This window comes from Staurois parvus, unplaced genomic scaffold (assembly GCF_062004578.1).
Source record: "Staurois parvus isolate SC_StPar_1 unplaced genomic scaffold, SC_StPar_1.0 ptg000174l, whole genome shotgun sequence".
Lineage (NCBI taxonomy): Eukaryota > Metazoa > Chordata > Amphibia > Anura > Ranidae > Staurois > Staurois parvus.
The window spans coordinates 1573957-1598886 of NW_028317970.1; the positions used below are offsets into that span (position 1 = coordinate 1573957).

General features: G+C 44.1%; 1 protein-coding gene across 1 annotated transcript in view; it reads left to right on the plus strand.

Annotated features, from left to right (window-relative positions):
* Positions 1 to 8312: 8312 nt before the first annotated feature.
* LOC149462495 (uncharacterized) overlaps positions 8313 to 24930 on the plus strand; it is an 83774-nt gene continuing 67156 nt past the window's right edge. The window contains exon 1 of the mRNA XM_089676834.1: positions 8313 to 10055. Within this exon, the coding sequence (XP_089532960.1) occupies positions 8574 to 10055 (1482 nt within the window). The 5' untranslated portion in view covers positions 8313 to 8573. The remainder of the gene's footprint in view (positions 10056 to 24930) is intronic.

The following is a 24930-nucleotide window of genomic DNA, read 5'->3' on the forward strand; positions in this document are numbered from 1 at the left end:
ACCTCCTGTGTACCAGATCCTCATAAATATGCTCCTCATCCAGGGACATGCATCACCTCGCAACCAGAAATGGCGTACCGATGCACGTGACACAATGCGTTGGTACGCCATTTCCGGTTACGAGGTGATGCATGTCCAGATGCAGCGGCCATATTGCTTCCCCCAGATACCATGCAGTACACCCATAGGATGTGGTGACGGGCTGATGTGTCTGGGAATTACACGTGATGCAATATAACTTGTATCCATTCTTATAATAAACAATACTGCACTATGGAAGGATCTTTCTGTGTCTCACTTATATACCCTGGAGGGGAGGTGGAGTGGATAAAGTACGCTTGGGAGGAGTCCCCATTTATCCTGTGGTCCCTGGATGAGGAGCATATTTATGAGGATCTGGTACACAGGAGGTTACTAGCCTTTGGCCCTGTGTGGTCAGTGTGTGGAGGTGAGAAGGCATTGCTGCCATCTGAGGATTTATTCACCAGAGTGAAGATCACCTTTTGACAGTTTCACTTGCATGGACTTTATATTTTGAATATTCACGGATGGTTTTTTTGCATTGATTCACATTCTTATGTCATTTAATATTGAGAGGTTATTAGTTTTGTAAAATTTATTGTTAATGCATTCGATATATATTTCTTTATATCACTTGAACTTCATTTATTTCTATATATTCTTTGTGTAGTGGTGTCACATTAAGGATAGTTTATTCCCGTTTGCGGGTCATTTTTACCACTGAGCACTAATATGTTGACACATTTTGCACAATTAAGTATGAATTTTTATTTATGATTAGGATTTGGTTTATATAGCGCTTCACTATTTTATGTATGTTTAAATCCCAGCAAGCATTCACCCGATATAAATCTGCTTTCTTCACATAAAATTCTTCCCTCCATGTTGCCAAACAAGACGACTTTGTCACTCTCATCAATACCTTGTCATCTCTTCTCTCCTGGTTCTCCTCCTACCTATCGCAGAGCTCCTTCAGTGTTACCTATAACTCTCTCTCCCCCTCTCCACTCCCTCTCTCTTTAGGGGTCCCTCAAGGTTCTGTCCTTGGACCCCTTCTCTTCTCCATCTACACCTCCTCCCTTGGTCACTTGATAAACTCCCATGGCTTTAAGTACCATCTCTATGCTGATGACACAAATCTATCTTTCTACCCCTCACCTCACCCCTTCAGTCTCCTCCTCACCTCACCCCTTCAGTCTCCTCCTCACCTCACCCCTTCAGTCTCCTCCTCACCTCACCCCTTCAGTCTCCTACTCACCTCGCCCCTTCAGTCTCCTCCTCACCTCGCCCCTTCAGTCTCCTCCTCACCTCGCCCCTTCAGTCTCCTCCTCACCCCGCCCCTTCAGTCTCCTCCTCATCTCGCCCCTTCAGTCTCCTCCTCACCTTGCCCCTTCAGTCTCCTCCTCACCTCGCCCCTTCAGTCTCCTCCTCACCTCGCCCCTTCAGTCTCCTCCTCACCTCACCCCTTCAGTCTCCTCCTCACCTCACCCCTTCAGTCTCCTCTCGTATTACTAACCTACTAAGTGACATATCGGCATGGATGTCACTCCACTTCCTCAAACTCAATCTTTCCAAAACTGAGTTCTTAGTATTCCCCCCAGCCTGTGCCCCCTCTCCCAACTTCTCCATCAAGAGCAATAATACACCCATCAGTCCCTCCCCTCATGCCAGGGTACTAGGTGTAATCCTAGACTCCCATCTGTCCTTTCACCGCCAAATCCAATCGCTGTCCAAATCATGTAGACTTCACCTCCGCAACATCTCCAAGATACGGCCGTTCCTAACCTCGGAAACCACTAAGCAACTTATACACCCCCTTGTTATATCTCACCTTGACTATTGTAACTCCCTCCTCATTGGCCGACCTCATCGCAGGCTATCCCCTCTTCATTCTATCATGAATGCAGCTGCCAGACTCATCCACCTTACTAACCGTTCTCAGTGTCCTCCACTCCTCTCTGCCAATCCCTCCACTGGCCTCCATTCAATGTCCTCCCCTCTATGCCAATCCCTCCACTGGTCTCCATTCAGTGTCCTCCACCCCTCTCTGCCAATCCCTCTCCCCAATTCCACTTAGTGTCCTCCACTCCTCTCTGCCAATCCCTCCACTGGCTTCCCATTGCCCAACGGATAAAATTCAAAACATTAACAATAACATATAAAGCCATTTATAACTCTGCCCCAAATTATATCACCGATCTTGTCTCTAAATATCACCCAAACCGTCCTCTCCGCTCCTTGCATGACCTCCTGCTCTTTAGCTCCCTTGTCTCCTCCTCCCATGCTCAGCTCCAAGACTTTTCCAGAGCTTCCCCCATCCTCTGGAACTCTCTACCCCATTTTATCAGACTATCGCCTACTCTGCTCACTTTTAGGCTATCTCTGAAAACCGATCTCTTCAGGGAAGCCTATCCTGCACTCAGCTAATAATGGAATCTTCTACTCCTCCTACCAGTCCATCCCCCACAGTTACTACCTTTTGTACCACTAGCCCCTCCCTCCTAGATTGTAAGCTCCCAGGATCAGGGCCCTCCAAACCCTCTTGTATTGAACTGTATTGTTGCTGTATTGTCTCCCATTACATTGTAAAGCGCTGAGCAAACTGTTGGCGCCATAAATCCTGTATAATAATAATTAAAATGTCCAGAAAGCATATTTCTCCGTAATGATCCCAGACACAGATATTCATCCTAAAATGTGATCAATAAAGTCTCCGGAGTACATGGAGATCTGAGAAATATGATGTGTCCTGGCAAAGCCCAAAGACAAAGTTCATCTTTCATGTTTGGAGAAATGGGGTGCACCTGAGAGCAATGTACAAAAACCTCACAGAGCACCCCCCCCCCCCAAAGCTCCTCCTCCCAATGTCCCTCCATCCAGAGTCAGAGAATCCTATGACATCACACTGACCTCACAGCTCCTCCTCCCAATGTCCCTCCATCCAGAGTCAGAGAATCCTATGACATCACACTGACCTCTCAGCTCCTCCACCAATGTCCCTTCATCCAGACTCAGAGAATCCTATGACATCACACTGACCTCACAGCTCCTCCTCCCAATGTCCCTCCATCTAGAGTCAGAGAATCCTAGGACATCACACTGACCTCACAGGTCCTCCCCCCAATCTCCCTCCATCCAGAGTCAGAGAATCCTAGGACATCACACTGACCTCACAGCTCCTCCTCCCAATGTCCTTCCATCTAGAGTCAGAGAATCCTATGACATCACACTGACCTCACAGCTCCTCCCCCCAATGTCCCTCCATCTAGAGTCAGAAAATCCTATGACATCACACTGACCTCACAGCTCCTTCTCCCAATGTCCGTCCATCCGGTGTCAGAGAATCATATGACATCACACTGACCTCACAGCTCCTCCTCTCAATGTCCCTCCATCAAGAGTCAGAGAATCCTATGACATCACACTGACCTCACAGCTCCAACTCCCAATGTCCCTTCATTTGGCTCCTTTCTTTTTATTCTATGGTATTGGCATCCTCATAAGCAAAACAGAACTGTTGGTCCTGCGTTGTGTATAATGACGTCAGAATTCCTTATACCCTGCGTAGTGTGGGGGTCCTGTGGGGGGAAATTATACCTCAGCCTGAAGTGGGGCTTTAATAAAATGGAGACCTGAATGGAGAGGTGAGGAGGATTCTGGGAATATCATTTGATGTGACTATTTGTGTTCAGATGTAGAGTCTTCCTCCTGTGAAGTCTGGAGATCATATGACATCACATTGCCTCCACCTCCCTCCCTGATAGAAGAGAGAAAGAAGAAGAAGATTCTAGAAGTCACCAGAGAGATCACTGAGCTGCTGACAGGAGAGGTGAGCGGTGCCGGGAATTCTGGGACATTCTCCAGTAACAGACAAGGGATGTGTCTGGATGGTGACTGTATCATTGTGTGTGTCAGGTTCCTATAAGGTGTCAGGGTGTCACTGTCTATTTCTCCATGGAGGAGTGGGAGTATTTAGAAGGACACAAGGATCTCTACAAGGACGTCATGATGGACAATCAGCCGCCCCTCACATCACCGGGTAAGAGGAGACTTTATTGTAAAGGAGAGAGCAGTACGGAGGATCCACCTAGATCCCCCATCATCTGATAAACACATAGAAACAATGGATTCAGTCAGTGTGTGTGTTTCCTACAGATGGATCCAGTCATGGGAACCCACCAGAGAGATGTCCCCGTCCTCTGTATTCCCGGGATTCCACACAGGAAGGTCACACCATCCCTCACCATCATCAGGTAGATGATGACAATTATTGGTAGTTGTGATTTATACACAGCATGTTTGTTACAATGAATGTTTTATTATATCTTTCAGAGTGGAATCCTCGGGGATGATAATATTGATGTTAAAGAAGAGTATAAAGAGGAGGATGAGGAGTATGGAGTGATGGAGGAGTTTTCAGAAGGACACAAGGATATGATGGAGCCACCTAATACCAGGAACCCACCAGAGAGATGTCCCCGTCCTCTGTATTCCCGGGATTCCACACAGGAAGGTCACACCATCCCTCACCATCATCAGGTAGATGAGGAACAATCACTGATAGTATCATTAGGATCTGTACATTATCTGCATTGTTATCATTGATGTCATTTTATTATATATTCAGAGTGGAAACCTGAGAGATCCTAAAGTTGAGGTTAAAGAAGAGATAAAAGAGGAGGAGGATGAGGATGGGGGGATGGAGGAGTCAGAGATTCATGAAGAACACAAAGATCTGTACCAGGACACCATGGTGGAGTCATCCAGCTACAGGAACCCACCAGAGAGATGTCCCCGTCCTCTGTATTCCCGGGATTCCACACAGGAAGGTCACACCATCCCTCACCATCATCAGGTAGATGATGACAATTATTGGTAGTTGTGATTTATACACAGCATGTTTGTTACAATGAATGTTTTATTATATCTTTCAGAGTGGAATCCTCGGGGATGATAATATTGATGTTAAAGAAGAGTATAAAGAGGAGGATGAGGAGTATGGAGTGATGGAGGAGTTTTCAGAAGGACACAAGGATATGATGGAGCCACCTAATACCAGGAACCCCCCAGAGAGATGTCCCCGTCCTCTGTATTCCTGGGATTCCACACAGGAAGATCACACCATCCCTCACTATTACAGGGTTGGTGGGATGGAGAATCTAGAACATGGACTTGTAGAGACTATGGGCTCCAATCACAAAGCGGTATCTTCCCGTATCCCAGTATGTAGTAAGATGCTGCATTCTGTTTTTTAGTAGTGAAGCCTGCGGGGAATTTACCACTGGTGTCCATAGCAACACTTGTAAATAGCTTGTTGTTAAGGAGAGGGCAGCCGCCAGTGTCCCCAACAACCAGTAAACAAGGAGCGGACGGCCGACAGGTTCTCCGCTGATGGCTGTGACAGGTCTGGTATGGATTTTGAGGGGAACCCCGATGCCAAAATTATAAAAATAATGTCGTGGGTTCCCCTCCAAAATCAATACCAGACCCTTAGTGAGTGCCCACCTTCCTCCTGAACCAAACCAGGCCACATACCCTCAACATGGGGTGGGTGCTTCAGGGCAGGGGCACTCTATCCTCCCAAAAGCACCTTGTCCCCATGTCGATGGGGACAAGGGTTCCTTCCCCACAACCCTGGGCAGTGGGTGTGGGTGGGGGGCTTATTGGAATCTAGAAGCCACCTTTAACAAGGAGGCCCCCAGATCCCAGCCCCCCCACAATGTGAATGAGTATAGAGTACATAGTACCCCTATTCATTCACCAAAAAAAATGTAGTTTAAGAAAACACTGGAAGTAATTTTTCACAAAACAAAAATAAAGAACAATATCCCCTGATGTAGATCCATTGGTGATCCAATCACGATACTCGCTGTCATCGCTGACTGGAAGAAAAAACAAAGCTCCCCTCCTGCCATCTGACAGCTCCACCGCCTTCCACTTCTAAATAAACTAAGGAGAGCTACCACCCTGTGACATCACTGGGTGGCCTTGCCCTCTTGTGATGTCACCAATACAACATGCCCCGGTCAGTGACGTCACCAATACAACATGCCCCGGTCAGTGACGTCACCAATACAACATGCCCCGGTCAGTGACGTCACCAATACAACATGCCCCGGTCAGTGACGTCACCAATACAACATGCCCTGGTCAGTGATGTCACCAATACAACATGCCCCGGTCAGTGACATCACCAATACAACATGCCCCGGTCAGTGATGTCACCAATACAACATGCCCCGGTCAGTGACGTCACCAATACAACATGCCCCGGTCAGTGACGTCACCAATACAACATGCCCCGGTCAGTGACATCACCAATACAACATGCCCCGGTCAGTGACGTCACCAATACAACATGCCCCGGTCAGTGACGTCACCAATACAACATGCCCCGGTCAGTGACGTCACCGAGTGGCACCGTCCCTTAGTATATTTAGTGGCAGGAGGCAGCAGAGCTGTCAGACAGAGGGGAGTCTTCATTGGGAGCGGAGCTTTTCTGTCCGAGTCAGCGGTGACAGCGAGCATCGTGATTGATGATGGATCTACACCGGGGGGACATTTTGCTTTAGTTTTCTTTTTTAATAAAGGACTTGTCAAAAACTGCCTGCTGTATTTAACAGAATACTTTTTGGGGTGAATAATTAGGGGTACCATGTACCCCATACTCATTCACATGGGGTGAGGGATCTGAGGGCCTCCTTGTTAAATGTTGTAAGTCCTCTGCCTGCAAACCCCCACAGCCACTAGCCTGGGTTGGGGGGAAGAGTCCCTTGTCCTCATCAACATGGACAAGGTGCTCTGGGGGAGCAAAGCCCCCCTGCCCCAGAACATCCACTCCATGTTAAGGGCACGTGGCCTGGTATGTTTCAGGATGGGGGGTTGCTTGCTCGTCCCCCCCATTCCTGACCTGCTGGGCTGCATGCTCAGATAGGGGTCTGGTATGTATTTCTTTCATTTTGGCAAGGGGTCCCCCTCAAAATCCATACCAGACCCAAGGGGGGGACCCCACGCCATTTTCTTAATATTTCATTGCCGGTAATTCTTTTTTTTAGATTTATCGGTTTGTTAGGACGTGGCGGACGCTCGCTCCCTAACAACCATGTTGTTTACTGGTTGTTAAGGATGCCAGCGGCCGCCCACTCTTTCACAAGCAGTACACATTTCCTGAATGCCGCATGTCTCCACCACTAATTAATGACCGCATGCATTTCATTCTTTATTTCCTTCTGTGAATGTAACGCCTGTTCATGCGGTATTTACTGAGCGTGTTCAGTGTTTGTGGTCAATACCGCAACACGGGATAGGAAATGGACAGTTTCAGGATGGCATGCGGTATTTAGGGGAAATGTACCGACATATCACATGTGATCTGCTTCTGTGAAGGGAGACAATGTGTGGATTTTGTGTGTGATGTCACAATCATAAATCTTACATTTTACAGATGATATTTTCTCTCATTTCCTTGATTTAGAGTGGAGATCCAATCGATATAGAATTTGAGGTGAAAGCAGAAGAAGAAGAGGCGTATGTGAGGGATGATCAGCAGTCTATGGAGGAGGATGGAATAACGGGGACATTTATAGAGGAGGACACTCCTACAGAGATCAGCACAGGTGGGTCATGAACACTAAATCCATTCCTCCACCCATACTGCTCACTGATTGGTCCAGAGTAGGGCGGGGACTGGGTGATATCAGCCTGTAATCCCCTGGTCACTTTCCTGAGCTGTGTTCCCCGTCCTGTATTCCTGGATTTCTCTCGGATAATCTTCCTTCTCTGTGCTGCAGACACAATTTATGTATCTAGACTGGATTTATGGAGGTTCTGGGGTTCAGCTGGCAGAAAAATGTTGATTTTCACCATACACCTAGGCACCTGGGACATGTGATTTGGATATTCTTCCCCATGGCCGGGTCTAGTAAGATCTCTGACCGATCATTTCTCCCAGGGTACTTGCTCTGTTATCTGCTGGCTGTGCCGGGTGGAGGGATATGTCTGTAGTGTCTCAGACCCAAGTCACTGAGTGCAGTCTCAGGAGATGGGAGGCAGCGGTGTGGGATCTCTGCAACTTGTCTACAGTAAACATTTAATCTTCCACTGATTACTGAATACCAATATTATGAGTCCTGACCCTTACACTGTATAATTTATATTATACATTACATACTCCTGACCCCTGCACTATATACTCTATGTTGTACATTACATACTCCTGACCCCTGCACTATATACTCTATGTTGTACATTACATACTCCTGACCCCTGCACTATATACTCTATGTTGTACATTACATACTCCTGACCCCTGCACTATATACTCTGTTGTACATTCCATACTCCTGTCTTCTGCTCTCCCCCCTCCCCCCACTGCTATATATACACATAACATGGATTCTCTTTTGTTACACCCATTTCCTCCCAGCTGGACATAGTTGTTCTCCCCCATCCTCACTCTCTGACCTCTGGTGATGCTCAGTTAATCCTGGTTTGGGGGAACCAATCAGCTCCTGTCTAGTAATCCTCTTTGTATTTTAGTTCCTGGCCTGGAGATGAGGAAAACCTCCGAGGATTGTCTCACTTTGTCTCCAGACTGGAAAGTAGAAGATGAGGACATCACACAGTATAGTCCAGGAGAAAACCCGGCTCCCTCCAATGTCCATCCGGCACCTCCCAGTGTAGATGGACCATCAGATTCCTCGTATCCTGCGGAACCTCAGACTGTGCGGGACCGGACCGGCCTTCCAACAGGGAAGAGGTTCTCCTGTCCTGAGTGCGGGAAAGGTTTCCAGTCTAAATCTGGTCTGAATGGGCATAAAAGATTTCACACAGGAGAGAAGCCACATTCCTGTTCTGTGTGCGGGAAATGTTTTTCAGTGAGGTCCCATCTTTACAAACATCAGAGATCTCATACGGGGGAGAAGCCGTATTGCTGTTCTCAGTGTGGGAAATGTTTTTCAGTGACGTCCCATCTTTATACACATCAAAGATCTCACACTGGGGAGAAGCCATATTCCTGTCCTGAGTGCGGGAAATGTTTTTCACAGAAGTCCTATTTTTACATACATCAGCTATCTCACACGGGGGAGAAGCCATTTTCTTGTACTGAGTGCGGGAAATGTTTTTTATCGAAGTTCCATCTTTACAAACATCAGAGATCTCACACAGGGGAGAAGCCATATTCCTGTCCTGAGTGTGGAAAATGTTTTTCAGTGAAGTCCCATCTTTACACACATCAAAGATCTCACACAGGGGAGAAGCCATATTCCTGTCCTGAGTGTGGGAAATGTTTTTCAGTGAAGTCCAGTCTTTACACACATCAGAGATCTCACACGGGGGAGAAGCCACATTCCTGTCCTGATTGTGGGAAATGTTTTTCAGTGAAGTCCCATCTTTACACACATCAAAGATCTCACACAGGGGAGAAGCCGTATTCTTGTCCTGAGTGTGGGAAATGTTTTTCAGTGAAGTCCAGTCTTTCCACACATCAGAAATCTCACATAGGAGAGAAGCCGTATTCCTGTCCTGAGTGTGGGAAATGTTTTTCAGTTAAGTCCCATTTTAACAGACATCAGAGATCTCACACGGGGGAGAAGCCGTATTCTTGTCCTGAGTGCGGGAAATGTTTTTCACAGAAGTCCAAACTTGATAATCATCAGAGATCTCACACGGGGGAGAAGCCACATTCTTGTCCTGAGTGTGGGAAATGTTTTTCAGTGAAGTCCAGTCTTTACACACATCAAAGATCTCACACAGGAGAGAAGCCATATTCCTGTCCTGAGTGTGGGAAATGTTTTTCAGTGAAGTCCAGTCTTTACATACATCAGAGATCTCACACGGGAGAGAAGCCGTATTCCTGTCCTGAGTGTGGGAAATGTTTTTCAGTTAAGTCCCATTTTAACAGACATCAGAGATCTCACACTGGGGAGAAGCCGTATTCTTGTCCTGAGTGCGGGAAATGTTTTTCACAGAAGTCCAGTCTTTACATACATCAAAGATCTCACATGGGGGAGAATCCACTTTCCTGTCCTGAGTGAGGGAAATGTTCCTCACTGAAGTCCTGTTTTCCTGTACATCAGGTATTATAATGGGGTAGACAGATCAGACGGGTCAGTACTTATTGGTGGGTGGAATGGGTTAAGATGGGGGGAAGGCTATGGTAGATGATAAGAAGTTTCCCATGTTACAAACAACCAATGCAATTGGTACCATTTGTATGCAAATAAAAAATACAAAAAATCCGTGTGAACAAGGTGTCGGTGAATGAACAAGGTGTCCCTGAATAAACAAGGTGTCCGTGAATGAACAAGGTGTCGGTGAATGGACAAGGTGTCAGTGAATGAACAAGGTGTCGGTGAATGAACAAGGTGTCGGTGAATGAACAAGGTGTCAGTGAATGAACAAGGTGTCAGTGAATGAACAAGGTGTCAGTGAATGGACAAGGTGTCAGTGAATGAAAGTGTTTGTTCCCCAATGCCAGAAGTGTGCCCAGCACAATAGGTGAGTTGGAAGGTTTGGTGCATGAAGAGAACTAGGATTGAATTGGTATTGCTGAATCTTGGCTTCATTCCTCACATGACTGGGCCATTCATATTCCTGGCTAGGTTCTCTTTCGGAGAGACGGGGGAAATAGGAAAGGGGGTGGAGTCTGTCTCTATGTGAGAAGTGATCTCAGAGCGAGTGTGAAAGAGGACCTAGTTGATGGAGAGTGTGATGAGGCTGAAGTATTATGGGTGGAACTGCACATGGGGGGTGGTACTGCAAAGGGCATCATTGGAGTTTGTTATAGGTCTCCCAGTGTTAATGAGGAGGTGGAGACTCAGCTCCTCCCACAGATGGAAAGGGCTGGGACAGTGATAATAATGGGGGATGGTAACTACCCGGAAAGGGAATGGAGTAATGGTACTGCAAGAACAGTTAAAGGGTAAAAATATATAAACCTACTACAGGACAATTTTATGGTCCAGTTCATAGAGGCCCCAACTAGTTGTTGTGGGCTTTTGAATCATGTCTCAAGAATATGACTTTTATCAAGACATAATGTTATATAGCAAACAGCTCAGCAGAACCGGATGTTAAGAGTTAATTTTGTCTTGGTTAAACCTTCAAGAATTCTAGTTAAAGAAATGAAGAGAACAGGGAATTAAGACTTTTCCAAGACAATGGGATGTTTGAACTGTCAACAAGGACTATTTGTATATGGAAGTGAGAAGAATGCATCTACAGAAAGTCAAACACATAGGACTCTGACTTGTAAACATTTCAACAATAATGAGACGGGAACTCAACTGTTTGGAAGCTTAACCAAAACCTGTAGAGTGTGATGAACCAACAAACCTCTGAAACTATTACTATCTACTATTGTTCACCAAGGGTGAAAGCATTAACAATTGTTTACCATGAGTCCGATACAAGGGCTAGGCAAACAGAGATTTTTTCCCTACACAGAGGAAATGTTGATGCTGAAACCAAGGGGTGAAATTCAGGACATTTAAGTTTAAAAGTTCACTGTATATCATTACAAAAATGTACTACAAAAACAGATTATAAATAAGATGTCATAGACTTTAAACACCACTAAATACTCAGCAATGGGAACTATATATCACTAACTTGAGTATTGAGATGATGGGAAGTAAGATGTATTATAAACTAGCATTAGTTACATGTCTTATCAGGAAACAAACAGGATGATACTTCAAGGAGGAATAACCGAATATACACCTATATTCCATGGTCCCTATTTAGAATATCATAGGTATGATCACTGCTATATCTGGAAAGTGCTGTATATTTTATTCCTGAAATTACCTGAAGATTCCACCCAAGATATGAGTCATATCAAATACTCACATTGTTCTGTGATACATGACCGCCACCTGGCGGGCAGGTGAGAAATAGCTTATGTACACACATTTCTCAACTAGCCAATCAGGAAGCCTGGTGGGAAGGTATCTTAGAACAATGGACTAGTGGATATAAAAAGCCCATGTGCTGTAACAAAAGAAAAAAAAACCTCATGAAAAGAAGAAAAACCCTCATAAAGACCTCATGGAAAGACCTGACATCTGAAGAAGATCTCTGCTGAATAACTACTCTTCCATCTTTTCAAACTTCCTAAAACTTTAAACCTCTAAACTTATAACTTCCTACATTCTCCCCTATTGAATCTATCACTTGCCTATATATCAGTCTAAAGGCGTTCCACTGCCAGCTAAATCCACGGGAGAGTTGCCTAGTCTGACGTCCGGGTGTGGTGAGATGTTTATTTGATTTTGTATTAATTACTTTCTCTGTTGTGTAGAATCATAAAATTACCTTAGTGTATTACAACAATATTGGATAGTTAGATATATGTAGTCAGATACTGTGTTACTGTTAAAAAGAAAAATTGTTGATTGCCATATTATAAATTTTTCCATATTTCATAATTTATTGAATATTAATAACCAGAGTATCATATATCAAGGGCTTACTTCTTGCAAGCCTATGGCCACGGCATGTAAGAATATAACCTTTGAGATATTCGAAATTATTAATTATTAATAAATTTCATAAATATCATATCATTTAAATTTGTGATTGATGTAATTAGTTAGAGACATTATTAGTGTGTCTTACATTGGTAGGATATATTTTTGATTGTGTGTACCAATATTCATTTATCACCAGTCTTTTGTGTTTTGTGTTAATATATATATAATTTTTGTACATAAATAAATTTTTATATTTATCTATTATAAGGCAAATTTTGTGTGTATGGTACGAAATCATATTGGCTAAAAGAATTCAAGGTATAATAATAAGTGGTGATCAAATTATCAAAGTGTCCAAATTATTGGTTTATTAAATATTTGCCGTATTTTAACGGCTGGAGGCACTGTAATATTTCATCTAAGGGAAAGGGACACGCCCTTTATAAATAATATATATCCTTACATAAACCACCACAACATAAATTTGGAGGCGCTGCTGAGAGTCATAGAAATCGTACCATAACACAAAACGCACTGGTGATTGTATATTTGTACACGTTATCAAACATATATTTTGTATCAAAATGGCATCCAGTAATCACGGATCCACCTCTTCCAAGCATAACGAGGAAAATATGGCGGCTCAAGGCATTGAGCAGGAAGTTATGAAGCCAGCTCGGAAAGCTGCCGGTGCTTGGCAGAAGTATGTTGAAAATGAAGTAATAAATTATCTCCGCAAGAGATTGAATTTGGGGGATAGTAATAATGAATTTGTGGATGAAGAGAAAGAGCAGGCCATGAGTACCTTTGAGGACCTGTTTAACCAAAAGGGCCAGGTTGTTGGGTTTTTAATGGCATTTGCTGGAACAGAAAGTGATAGAGGCCGTGACAGACTTCTAGAAGCTTGGCCCATGTTATGGTTCATGACCGCTGGAGCTGCCCAGCGGACCATGACTCTAAGGGAAGAGTTGTCAGAGGCCCGCCTCTTGTTAGAAAGCAAAAATCAGGACATTGAGTCTTTGAAAGGGAAGCTTGGTCATGCCGGTATTCGTTTAGACGAATCCGAGAAACATTATGATAGATTGGTCGGAGACTTTCGAAGTGCTCAGGACCTGTATGAAAGAAACTTTCAGGAGTTAAAACAACTTCAAGAGAAGTATCAGGACTTAAAAGATGAGGTGGAATACTTCAGATCAGAGAGGTTATGTCCTGTCAAAAGTAAAGTTCACCCAGGGGATAAGCATGACCAGTCAGAACTTACCTTGATAAAATCTGAGCAGAAAACTCTGGAGGAGCAGATTATAAGGTTGACGGCCCAAATAAATTCTGGGGTCCAAAGACGGACCAACCCAGTCAAGCCAGAGGCTGATGAGCGGAGATACCCGCATCACAGCGAAGTATCTGATAGTGAGTCAGGGTCAGAATATAGATCACCTCCTAGGCTTTCAAGATACACTCCAGAGCGCTCTGAAGAAAAATATGAGGTTTCATATAGGCAGGAAGGGAAATCCCAGGGGTCATTCAGGAGATATGACACCCCAAAGGTTATTAAGTTCCTGAAGGACACTGTTCCTATGTTTTCTAAGAAAGGGTCCCTTGAAATCACCGAACACATGAAAACATATGAACAGACGTTAGAGATTCTGGGCATTAGAGATGACCACACCAAAATAGAATTGCTGCCATGGGTGTTTGAGGAGAAATACCGGCAATTCTTTGAGACCTTGAGGGCCTATTCCAATCAGTCCTGGAGAGAGGTTAAACATAAGTGCCACATGGAATTTGGGCCTTATAAAACTGTAACCTCTGCCAAGGCTGCGGCCTACAATTTAAAGTGTGGTCCTCACCAAAGCCCTGCAGAATTTCTGGCTGCCCTCAGAAATGCCTATTTCCTGGCTGAAAAGGATCCCAATCCTAACCAGCCAGAATTCAAGACACTATTCTATGAAGCATTACCTGCTTACATAAAATTGGGACTTGCAAAGGATTACAGAAAGGGATGCTCTCTTGATTGGTTGGTGAGAGAGAGTGACTATTTATTCTCGATCCAACAGTCCAGTGAGGGCGGGATAAAAAGAGAACCTAAAAATAGCCCCAAGATAGTAGCAGCCACTACCGTTTCCCCTCCAAATCCAAATTTGCAGGCAGAGAAGAAATCATATGCGGAAGTAGTCCGTGGGGGTAAAACCAATGGTTCCCCTAGATTTGTACCTCAAACCCAGCAAGTGAAGGAGGTCCATAACTTTGCACCCCAAAACCAGTGGGTGAGAAAGGATAGGCAAAAGCCAGGGAACTACGGTAGTGGAAGTGAGAAGAATAAAAAGTATGGTAAGGGCCAGTACAGTGATGAAAATCAAAGGAGGCAATGGTATCCTCAGAGGTTCTATTATCCTCGCCAAAACCAACATGGGAATTTTTATGGGAACCCCAATTTCAACAGGCCCCATAATTACAATAAGAATCCCAATTTTAATAAAAACTCCGACTTCCAAAGATTTCCTCCACGCCAAGAACACCCTCAAGCTCAAAGGGGGGATACAATACCCCAGGCTCCCTTTAATAACAGGGAGACCCCAAAACCTCAGAGAGAACAATGGCGTCGGGACCAGAGCAGTAGTTCTGACTCTGAGTCTCATTACCAGTCTCGTCCAAAATACAAGCGCAAGTATAGGAAGAGGGAGAATCAACAGAATGACTCCTCTGAGCGTATTGGACAAATAGAGGCACAGGTCAGCAAAATGGCTGAACAAATGGACAGGCTTGTCACTCAATTTCCATCCAATCCTTTTTTAGGAGCAGCTCCTGTGACCAACCAAGGGTCACAGAATTAACAGGCAACCAAGCCTTAAATCAACAGGGGAGGACACTGAGTCAAATGACAGGAGATGTGTGCCCCGTCCCTGACACGCCTACTAATGGAGAAGCTAGTTCTCAGGCAAAGGGGGACCATTTGTTGGTTATTAACGATTCTCCTGCTTTTCAGTGTCCATCTATTGCCCCTAATATAGTCGCGGCATCGGAAGTCATCAGGATTGACAAGCCAGACGGAGCACCAACTTCTAGTTGTGCTTCTGTCTTGAGACAGTCCAAGAATCCCACCAGGGAGGATAAGGGTAATGTGTCCACCACATGCGGTGAGATAAGAGCCAGTCACATGTTATTGAAGGGCCCACAGATCTTCAACCACACTAATTTCATGTGTGAGCTGACTGAATCTGATGGGAGATATTATGCCACGGTGCAGGTGCAGGATGCCAGTGATCTTTCGATTGTCGGCTTAATAGACACTGGATCCCAAGCAACCATCATGTCACAGGAGCATTTTGACAAAGTGGCGAATGTCATGCCCACCAAGCCAAGACTTAAAAGTTTTGACAGCTCATTGATTGGTGTAGGTGGAGACCCTTTACAAGTCATGGGTACCGCCTGGCTTAAACTGAAACTGGGTAATAAGGAACTGAGACACCCCATCATCATTGCTAGCATATCACAGCACCACATGATAATTGGGATGGACTTCCTAAAAAGGCTGAACACCATAGTTGATTGTGTGAACCAAGTCCTGTGGTCACAGGTGAATACCCCAATTAAATATGGGAAACTTAAAACTCCCCATTCCCGACAACACTGCCACCTGGTGGAAGAAAGGCCTGGATCATTAGAAATCCATTTCAGGAACAGCCAACTTCCTGATGTAACGGTTATCAAACCTGATGACCATAACCCTATCAGAAGAGATGAGGAACACATTTTTAGAATTCCCCAAGATAAAATCAAAGATATTTCCCTCCAAGATGACATCCTTACGATATCTTTTCATCAGGAGGATAAACCAAGAAAAGGGGGAGATCACACCCAATTCTTGACAGGTATTGAAAGGGTTAACAGCGACTTGTTTATCCCCATCCGGATAAATGGTCTTAATAGGTCAAAATATGCCAAACTAGATTTGAGACAGGAACACAGCTTTGTAAGCCATGGGCTGATAAAACACCTGACCGAAATGGAAATGATCCGTTTCTCCACACCTCAGCGTCATTGGATTTCAGACTCCCTTGATGACTCTGATGATCACAATTCAATGGCTAGGTGTCTCTTAAACGTCACTGTAGGAAACAAAACAGCCACCCATGTGTTCCTAGTCTTGGATAATCCCCAAACTAAAATTTATTTTGGCAACGATGTATTACATCGCTTTGCAATGCAAGTCGACCTAATTAATGACTGTTTATGGAGTCGACTAAAGGGGGACCCCGAAAAATACCAAAATCTGGACTTAGCTTTAAAATCCCAGCAACAGATGCCTTATGCTGTTGAAGTCCAGGTAGCCCAAAAGATTACAATTCCTAAGGGCATAAATAATTTCATACTCCCCATCCAAGTTAAAAAGGGACATAGACTGAAGGGGTCAGATGCATTAGTATGCCTCTCCCATAAAACTAGGGACTAGGGACTGAACATTACACACACGCCCCTAGTCAACACACATCAATCCCCGATGTACATTTACGTACATAATCTGTCCAATCAGGACATCGTCTTACCCAAAGAGACCCTTATTGGTCTAGCGGTAGAGACTGAATATTACACCTTTGGGGTCACTAACCAGGTGATTGGACTCATCCCCGATGAATATTTGTCGGAGGAACAATTAATTGAACAAACATTCCATTCATTACCAGAGGGTATTTTCACCATAGAGTCCATTTATCCATTCGATTCTAAAGATGGCACCTGTCGAATCGAAGAGACATCAATTGTCTTTGATCACCCAATCAAAGAACAAGAGTACCCCAAAGAACCTGGATGGCAGGAGAACACACACACACATCACATACCCAATGACCTCACCACGAAACTTGAAGAGGCATATGAGATAGGTCAGCCGGAAAGCTTTCCTGGATTCAAGGAGTTAGTGGAAGAGATGGTGGCCCTCGCCGACGCGTGTGCCAGTGATCTCGACCGACAATTGCTCCGAGAGCTTCTCCTTGAATTCCAAGAGATCTTTGCCAAGGATTCTTACGATTGTGGGACTACTGACCTACACATCGCTAGGATCCAAACAGATCCAGATGCCCCACCAGTATTCGTAAGACAGTATAGGTTACCATTAGCTTCCTATGAATCTCTAGCTGAGATTATCAGGAAGTTACATGAAAGGGGTATAATTAGGCCCATCCACAGCTCCTACAACCACCCGATCCTGGGTATTTTAAAACCCAATGGACAATGGCGTTTATGCGCTGATCTCCGTCAGCTGAACAAACGTGTGTACATGTCAGGATGGCCGGTCCCATACATAGACCAGTGTCTCGCCCAGCTCCAAGGATCCCAAGTTTTTACAGCCTTGGATTGTGCACAGGGGTATTGGACCATAAAGGTGAGTGAGGAAGACCAATACAAACTGGCCTTTAGTTTTGGAAATCGACAATATTGTTGGGTACGAATGCCTTTCGGATTCATAAATTCCGGACATGAATTTGCTGTGTTCATGCACAAGGCCATGCCAGACGCCTTCGAAAGGGGGACGTTGGCATATGTGGACGATATCCTGATCAAAAGTACTGATATGGCCAAACACATTACAGAACTTCGGCATGTCCTGGGCCAATTAAAAGCAGCAGGAGTAAAACTGTCCTTACAAAAAGCCCAGTGGTGTCGCACGAAGGTAAACTTCCTAGGCCATGAAGTTACTGCTGAAGGTTTGAACCCACAAAAGAAGAAAGTTGAGGCGGTTCTGAATTGTAAAGTCCCTACTAACCTTAAAGAATTGAGATCCTTCCTAGGTATGGTAAACTACTCGCGTAAGTTTATTGATAATTACGCCGAGATAAGCAAGCCACTGCTTCACCTACTGAAGAAGGATGTCGAATGGTCGTGGGGTAAGAAACAGGAGGACGCCATGAAGGAATTAAAGGAACGTCTCACACAAGCCCCGTGTCTCGGATATCCCGAAGGGGGTAAAAATTTCTATCTAGAGACAGGGTTTACGCAGGTAAGTATGAGTTCTGTTCTTTACCAGAAACGTGATGATGTCAGTAAGGTGATTGCCTATGCCAGTAAAACTTTGTCCCCGGTTGAAGTAAAGTTCAGTGACTGTGAAAAAGCTCTATTGTCCACCGTGTGGGCATTACAGAATTTTCGCAGTTACATTCAGGGAGAGAGAATCATTGTTGAAACGGCACACCAGCCTTTACAGTATTTAAAGAGTGAACGTATCAAGGGAGGAAATGTGTCTAATAGCCGCATCACTGCTTGGACTTTGTCTTTGCAAGGGTGGCCTCTTGAAATTCGGTACAAACAGAACAAGGAAAGTCCAGTAGCCCAGGGCCTAGCCGAGCTCCATGATTGTTCCGCAACTACGCCTGCTATGGAGGCCCCGGACACTGACTTTCTGGAAGAACAACTGTTCTCTCCCTACAAGGTTTACGATGAAGAATACTGTAAACAGCTGCCGTGTGTATATGTGGATGGTTGTGCTTTTCATCACAAGGATGGGGAACAGCTCCAACTAGTGGCAGGTATTGGAATCGTTTGGACCCAAGGTGTCACCCCAATTTCTGTGGGATACAAACTTGGACCAAAAAGCAGTCAGGTTGCTGAACTTACTGCAATCCTTAGAGCAGTTGAGATGGCTATAGAGTTCAACATCAAAGAGTGTGCCATCATAACCGATTCCAATTATGTCAGGAATAGTTTTGTAGAGTATTTCCCTAGGTGGAAGCGAAACAACATGAACAAGAGTAATCACAAACCCGTGAAACATGGTAAGCTCTTTTGTCACATCGATGAACTGGTAAGGTCCAATGATCTCACCCTGCACTTCAAGAAGACCAAAGGCCACTCCAAGGTTCTAGGTGCCGAGAAAGAAGGGAACGATCTGGCCGATTCTCTAGCCAAGGAAGGGGCAATCACCGGTGAACTGATAGACATTGACCAATTTTTAGGTACCGTACAGATTGAAGCTGTCACCAGGCAACAGGCCAGAACAGCTGGTGATCCGAATGCATTACAGTGGAGTCACGATTCTCCTAGTGAGGATTTAATTACTGCCCAAAAAGAAGACCCAATAATTGGCTTGTTTTATAGTCATATAGAAGATCCCAACCAAAATCCCATAAATAAGGAAGTATATAGTGGGAAGGAGGATTTACGTATCTTAATGAAATCCAAATCCCAATTCTCTTTATACCAGGGATTGTTGATACGAACCTCAAAGGGTGGCGTACAACAATGGGTCGTCCCACTTAAATTTAGAGGTTTGATGCTACAGCATGCCCATGATGCTCCCACTTCCGGTCATCGTGGAGAGAAGATCACGTATGAGATCCTGCGGGATTATGCCTACTGGCCTCATATGTTACGTGATGTGAAGGAATACTGCCAAGGTTGCCTAATATGTCCCCAATTTCAACCTACCAAGCCAACTCACAGAGCACCTCTCCAGAAGAGGGGGATATGTATGCCTTGGTCAGACCTTCAGATGGATTTTATTGGGCCAGTAACAAAATCTTCACGAGGAAATCGGTATATGTTAACAGTTACATGTTTATTCACCAAGTATGTCGAATGTATACCAGCACCAAATAACAGCTCCGAGACATGTGCTGCATTGCTAATAAATCATGTATTTTCACGTTTTGGTTTACCTCAGAGGATAGAGTCTGATAGAGGATCGCACTTCACTAGCGAAGTGATGGCCAAATTGTGGAAAATTTTGGGGGTTAATAGGAAATTGCATATCGCCTATCGGCCAGCCTCTAGTGGTGGTGTAGAACGATACAATCAGACCATCGTTAACGTTCTTAAGAAATTTGTTAAGGAAACAGGCAAAGATTGGGATGTCAAACTCCCGCTGGTCCTGATGGCGTTGAGGGCTACTCCGAATACAGTTACAAAAATGTCATCTTTTGAACTGATGACAGGTAGACGGATGGTACTGCCCCAGCACTTATTGTATCGCACTACAGATCAAAATCTGATCAATGCTACCACCACACACCAGTACATAGAGGATTTACGTAAACATCTGCAATATGCTTTTGCCTTTGCCCAGCGAAATTTGGAAAGAGCTACAACTAGTGCTAAGACATACTATGATCTCAAAACCTCCAAGAAGGAATATGAGATTGGTGACAAAGTCTATCTATACAACTTTGCAAGAGACCAGATCAAGGAACGGAAATTCCTTCCATCTTGGAAAGGTCCGTTCTCTATCATTGATAAAATCTCTCCGGTCGCATATAAATTGCAGGTTACCCGGTATGGTGAAATCAGTGATAGATGGGTGCACATCAACCAATTACGTGCTTGCCATCCGAAGTCTCAATTGCAGTTGTTGGAAGACTAAACCCACCAATTCCTATCTGGAGATATTGAGCTCATTCTTAAACTTCCTTTAAACATATTACTCATCTTTTGCCTTACAGGATCCAGTAATATAATTTTATGTATATCCATTACTCAAACTGTTCATTTTAATAATTTAGAAAGGAAGGCCCAGACTATGACCAGACCGGCGGTCGGAGGTGTCAATGACCAGACCCTAGAAGGAAGCTATAATGTCCTGTGGGAAAGACCAGATGCCAGAGATCGATCCGGAGACGATAACCTGATGTCCCAAGCCACCAAGGGCCAGTCCAGAGGAAAAGACCCGCCTAGGAGACCGTCTAAGAGACCTGTCGTGCGGAGGACCCATGGACCCCAAGGTGGATGTGCCAGGCCAGGCCGGCCTCATCACAAGACCAGGATCGTCATCGGAAGTATCCATCTAAAGACGCCGAGTCAAGTTGAGGAACAACCAGCATTACCGCTGCCATTTTATTATCGGAAATTTTTTTTATTATTTCATTCCCTTCACCGGAGAAGACGAACAATCACTCTAGCCAAAAGCCTCACTCATGTTTTTCGATACAGACACCCCTCTACGCGTGCCTATACCCCAAAAACAAAGGGGGATTTTTGTTGTGGGCTTTTGAATCATGTCTCAAGAATATGACTTTTCTCAAGACATAATGTTATATAGCAAACAGCTCAGCAGAACCGGATGTTAAGAGTTAATTTTGTCTTGGTTGAACCTTCAAGAATTCTAGTTAAAGAACTGAAGAGAACAGGGAATTAAGACTTTTCCAAGACAATGGGACTGTTTGAACTGTCAACAAGGACTATTTGTATATGGAAGTGAGAAGAATGCACCTACAGAAAGTCAAACACATAGGACTCTGACTTGTAAACATTTCAACAATAATGAGACGGGAACTCAACTGTTTGAAAGCTTAACCAAAACCTGTAGAGTGTGATGAACCAACAAACCTCTGAAACTATTACCATCTACTATTGTTCACCAAGGGTGAAAGCATTAACAATTGTTTACCATGAGTCCAATACAAGGGCTAGGCAAACAGAGAATTTTTTTTCCCTACACAGAGGAAATGTTGATGCTGAAACCAAGAGGTGAAATTCAGGACATTTAAGTCTAAAAGTTCACTGTATATCATTACAAAAATGTACTACAGAAACAGATTATAAATAAGATGTCATAGACTTTAAAACACCATTAAATACACAGCAATGGGAACTATATATATCACTAACTTGAGTATTGAGATGATGGGAAGTAAGATGTATTATAAACTAGCATTAGTTACATGTCTTATCAGGAAACAAACAGGATGGTATTTCAAATAGGAATAACTGAATATACACCTATATTCCATGGTCCCTATTTAGAATAATATAGGTATGATCACTGCTATATCTGGAAAGAGCCGTATATTTTATTCCTGAAATTACCTGAAGATTCCACCCAAGATATGAGTCATCTCAAATACTCACATTGTTCTGTGATACATGACCGCCACCTGGCGGGCAGGTGAGAAATAGCTTATGCACACACATTTCTCAACTAGCCAATCAGGAAGCCTGGTGGGAAGGTATCTTAGAACAATGGACTAGTGGATATAAAAAGCCCATGTGCTTTAACAAAAAAAAAAAACCTCATGAAAAAAAAGAACCCTCATAAAGACCTCATGGAAAGACCTGACATCTGAAGAAGATCTCTGCTGAAATAACTACTCTTCCATCTTTTCAAACTTCCTAAAACTTTAAACCTCTAAACTTATAACTTCCTACATTCTCCCCTATTGAATCTTTCACTTGCCCTATACATCAGTCTAAAGGCGTTCCACTGTCAGCTAAATCCACGGGAGAGCTGCCTAGTCTGAATTCCGGGAGTGGTGAGATGTTTATTTGATTTTGTATTAATTATTTCCTCTGTTGTGTAGAATCATAAAAATTACCGTAGTGTATTACAACAATATTGGATAGTTAGATATATGTAGTCAGATACTGTGTTACTGTTAAAAAAATTGTTTATTGCCATATTATAAATTTTTCCATATTTCATAATTTATTGAATATTAATAACCAGAGTATCATATATCAAGGGCTTACTTCTTGCAAGCCTATGGCCACGGCGTGTAAGAATATAACCTTTGAGATATTCAAAATTATTAATTATTAATAAATTTAATAAATATCATATCATTTAAAATTTGTGATTGATGAAATTAGTTAGAGACCTTATTAGTGTGTCTTACATTGGTAGGATATATTTTTGATTGTGTGTACCAATATTCATTTATCACCAGTCTTTTGCGTTTTGTGTTAATATATATATAATTTTTGTACATAAATAAATTTTTATATTTATCTATTATAAGGCAAATTTTGTGTGTATGGTACGAAATCATATTGGCTAAAAGAATTCAAGGTATAATAATAAGTGGTGATCAAATTATCAAGGTGTCCAAATTATTGGTTTACTAAATATTTGCCGTATTTTAACGGCTGGAGGCACTGTAATATTTCATCTAAGGGAAAGGGACACGCCCTTTATAAATAATATATCCTTACATAAACCACCACAACATTAAGGAAAAGGCAGCCGCCAGTGTCCCCAACAACCAGTAAACAAGGAGCGGATGGCCGACAGGTTCTCCGCTGATGGCTGTGACAGGTCTGGTATGAATTTTGAGGGGAACCCGATGCCAAAATTATAAAAATAATGGCGTGGGGTCCCCTCCAAAATCAATACCAGACCCTTAGTGAGTGCCCACCTTCCTCCTGAACCATATCAGACCACATACCCTCAACATGAGGTGTGTGCTTCAGGGCAGGTGCTCTCTGCTTCCCCAAAAACACCTTGTCCCCATGTCGATGGGGACAAGGGTTCCTTCCCCACAACCCTGGGCAGTGGGTGTGGGTGGGGGGCTTATTGGAATCTAGAAGCCACCTTTAACAAGGAGGCCCCCAGATCCAGGCCCCCCCACTATGTGAATGAGTATAGAGTACATAGTACCCCTATTCATTCACCAAAAAAAAAATGTAGTTTAAGAAAACATTGGAAGTAATTTTTCACAAAACAAAAATAAAGAAAAATGTCCCCCTGATGTAGATCCATCGATGATCCAATCACAATACTCACTGCCATCGCTGACTGGAAGAAAAAAAAAAGCTCCCCTCCTGCCATCTGACAGCTCCGCCGCCTCCCATTTCTAAATAAACTAAGGACCTGTGACATCACTGGGTGGCCTTGCCCTCTTGTGACATCACCAATACAACATGCCCTGGTCAGTGACGTCACCAATACAACATGCCCCGGTCAGTGACATCACCAATACAACATGCCCCGGTCAGTGACGTCACCAATACAACATGCCCCGGTCAGTGACGTCACCAATACAACATGCCCCGGTCAGTGACATCACCAATACAACATGCCCCGGTCAGTGACGTCACCAATACAACATGCCCTGGTCAGTGACATCACCAATACAACATGCCCCGGTCAGTGACATCACCAATACAACATTCCCCGGTCAGTGACATCACCAATACAACATGCCCCGGTCAGTGACGTCACCAATACAACATGCCCCGGTCAGTGACGTCACCAATACAACATGCCCCGGTCAGTGATGTCACCAATACAACATGCCCCGGTCAGTGACGTCACCGAGTGGCACCGTCTCTTAGTATATTTAGTGGCAGGAGGCAGCAGAGCTGTCAGACAGAGGGGAGTCTTCATTGGGAGCGGAGCTTTTCTTTCCCAGTCAGCGGTGACAGCGAGCATCGTGATTGATGATGGATCTACACCGGGGGGACATTTTGCTTTAGTTTTGCTTTTTTAATAAAGGATTTGTCAAAAACTGCCTGCTGTCTTTAACAGAATACTTTGTTGGGGTGAATAATTAGGGCTACCATGTACCCCATACTCATTCACATGGCGTGAGGGATCTGAGGGCCCCCTTGTTACATTTTGTAAGTCCTCTGCCTGCAAACCCCCACAGCCACTAGCCTGGGTTGTGGGGAAAAATCGCTTGTCCCCATCAACATGGACAAGGTGCTCTGGGGGAGCAAAGCCTCCCCTGCC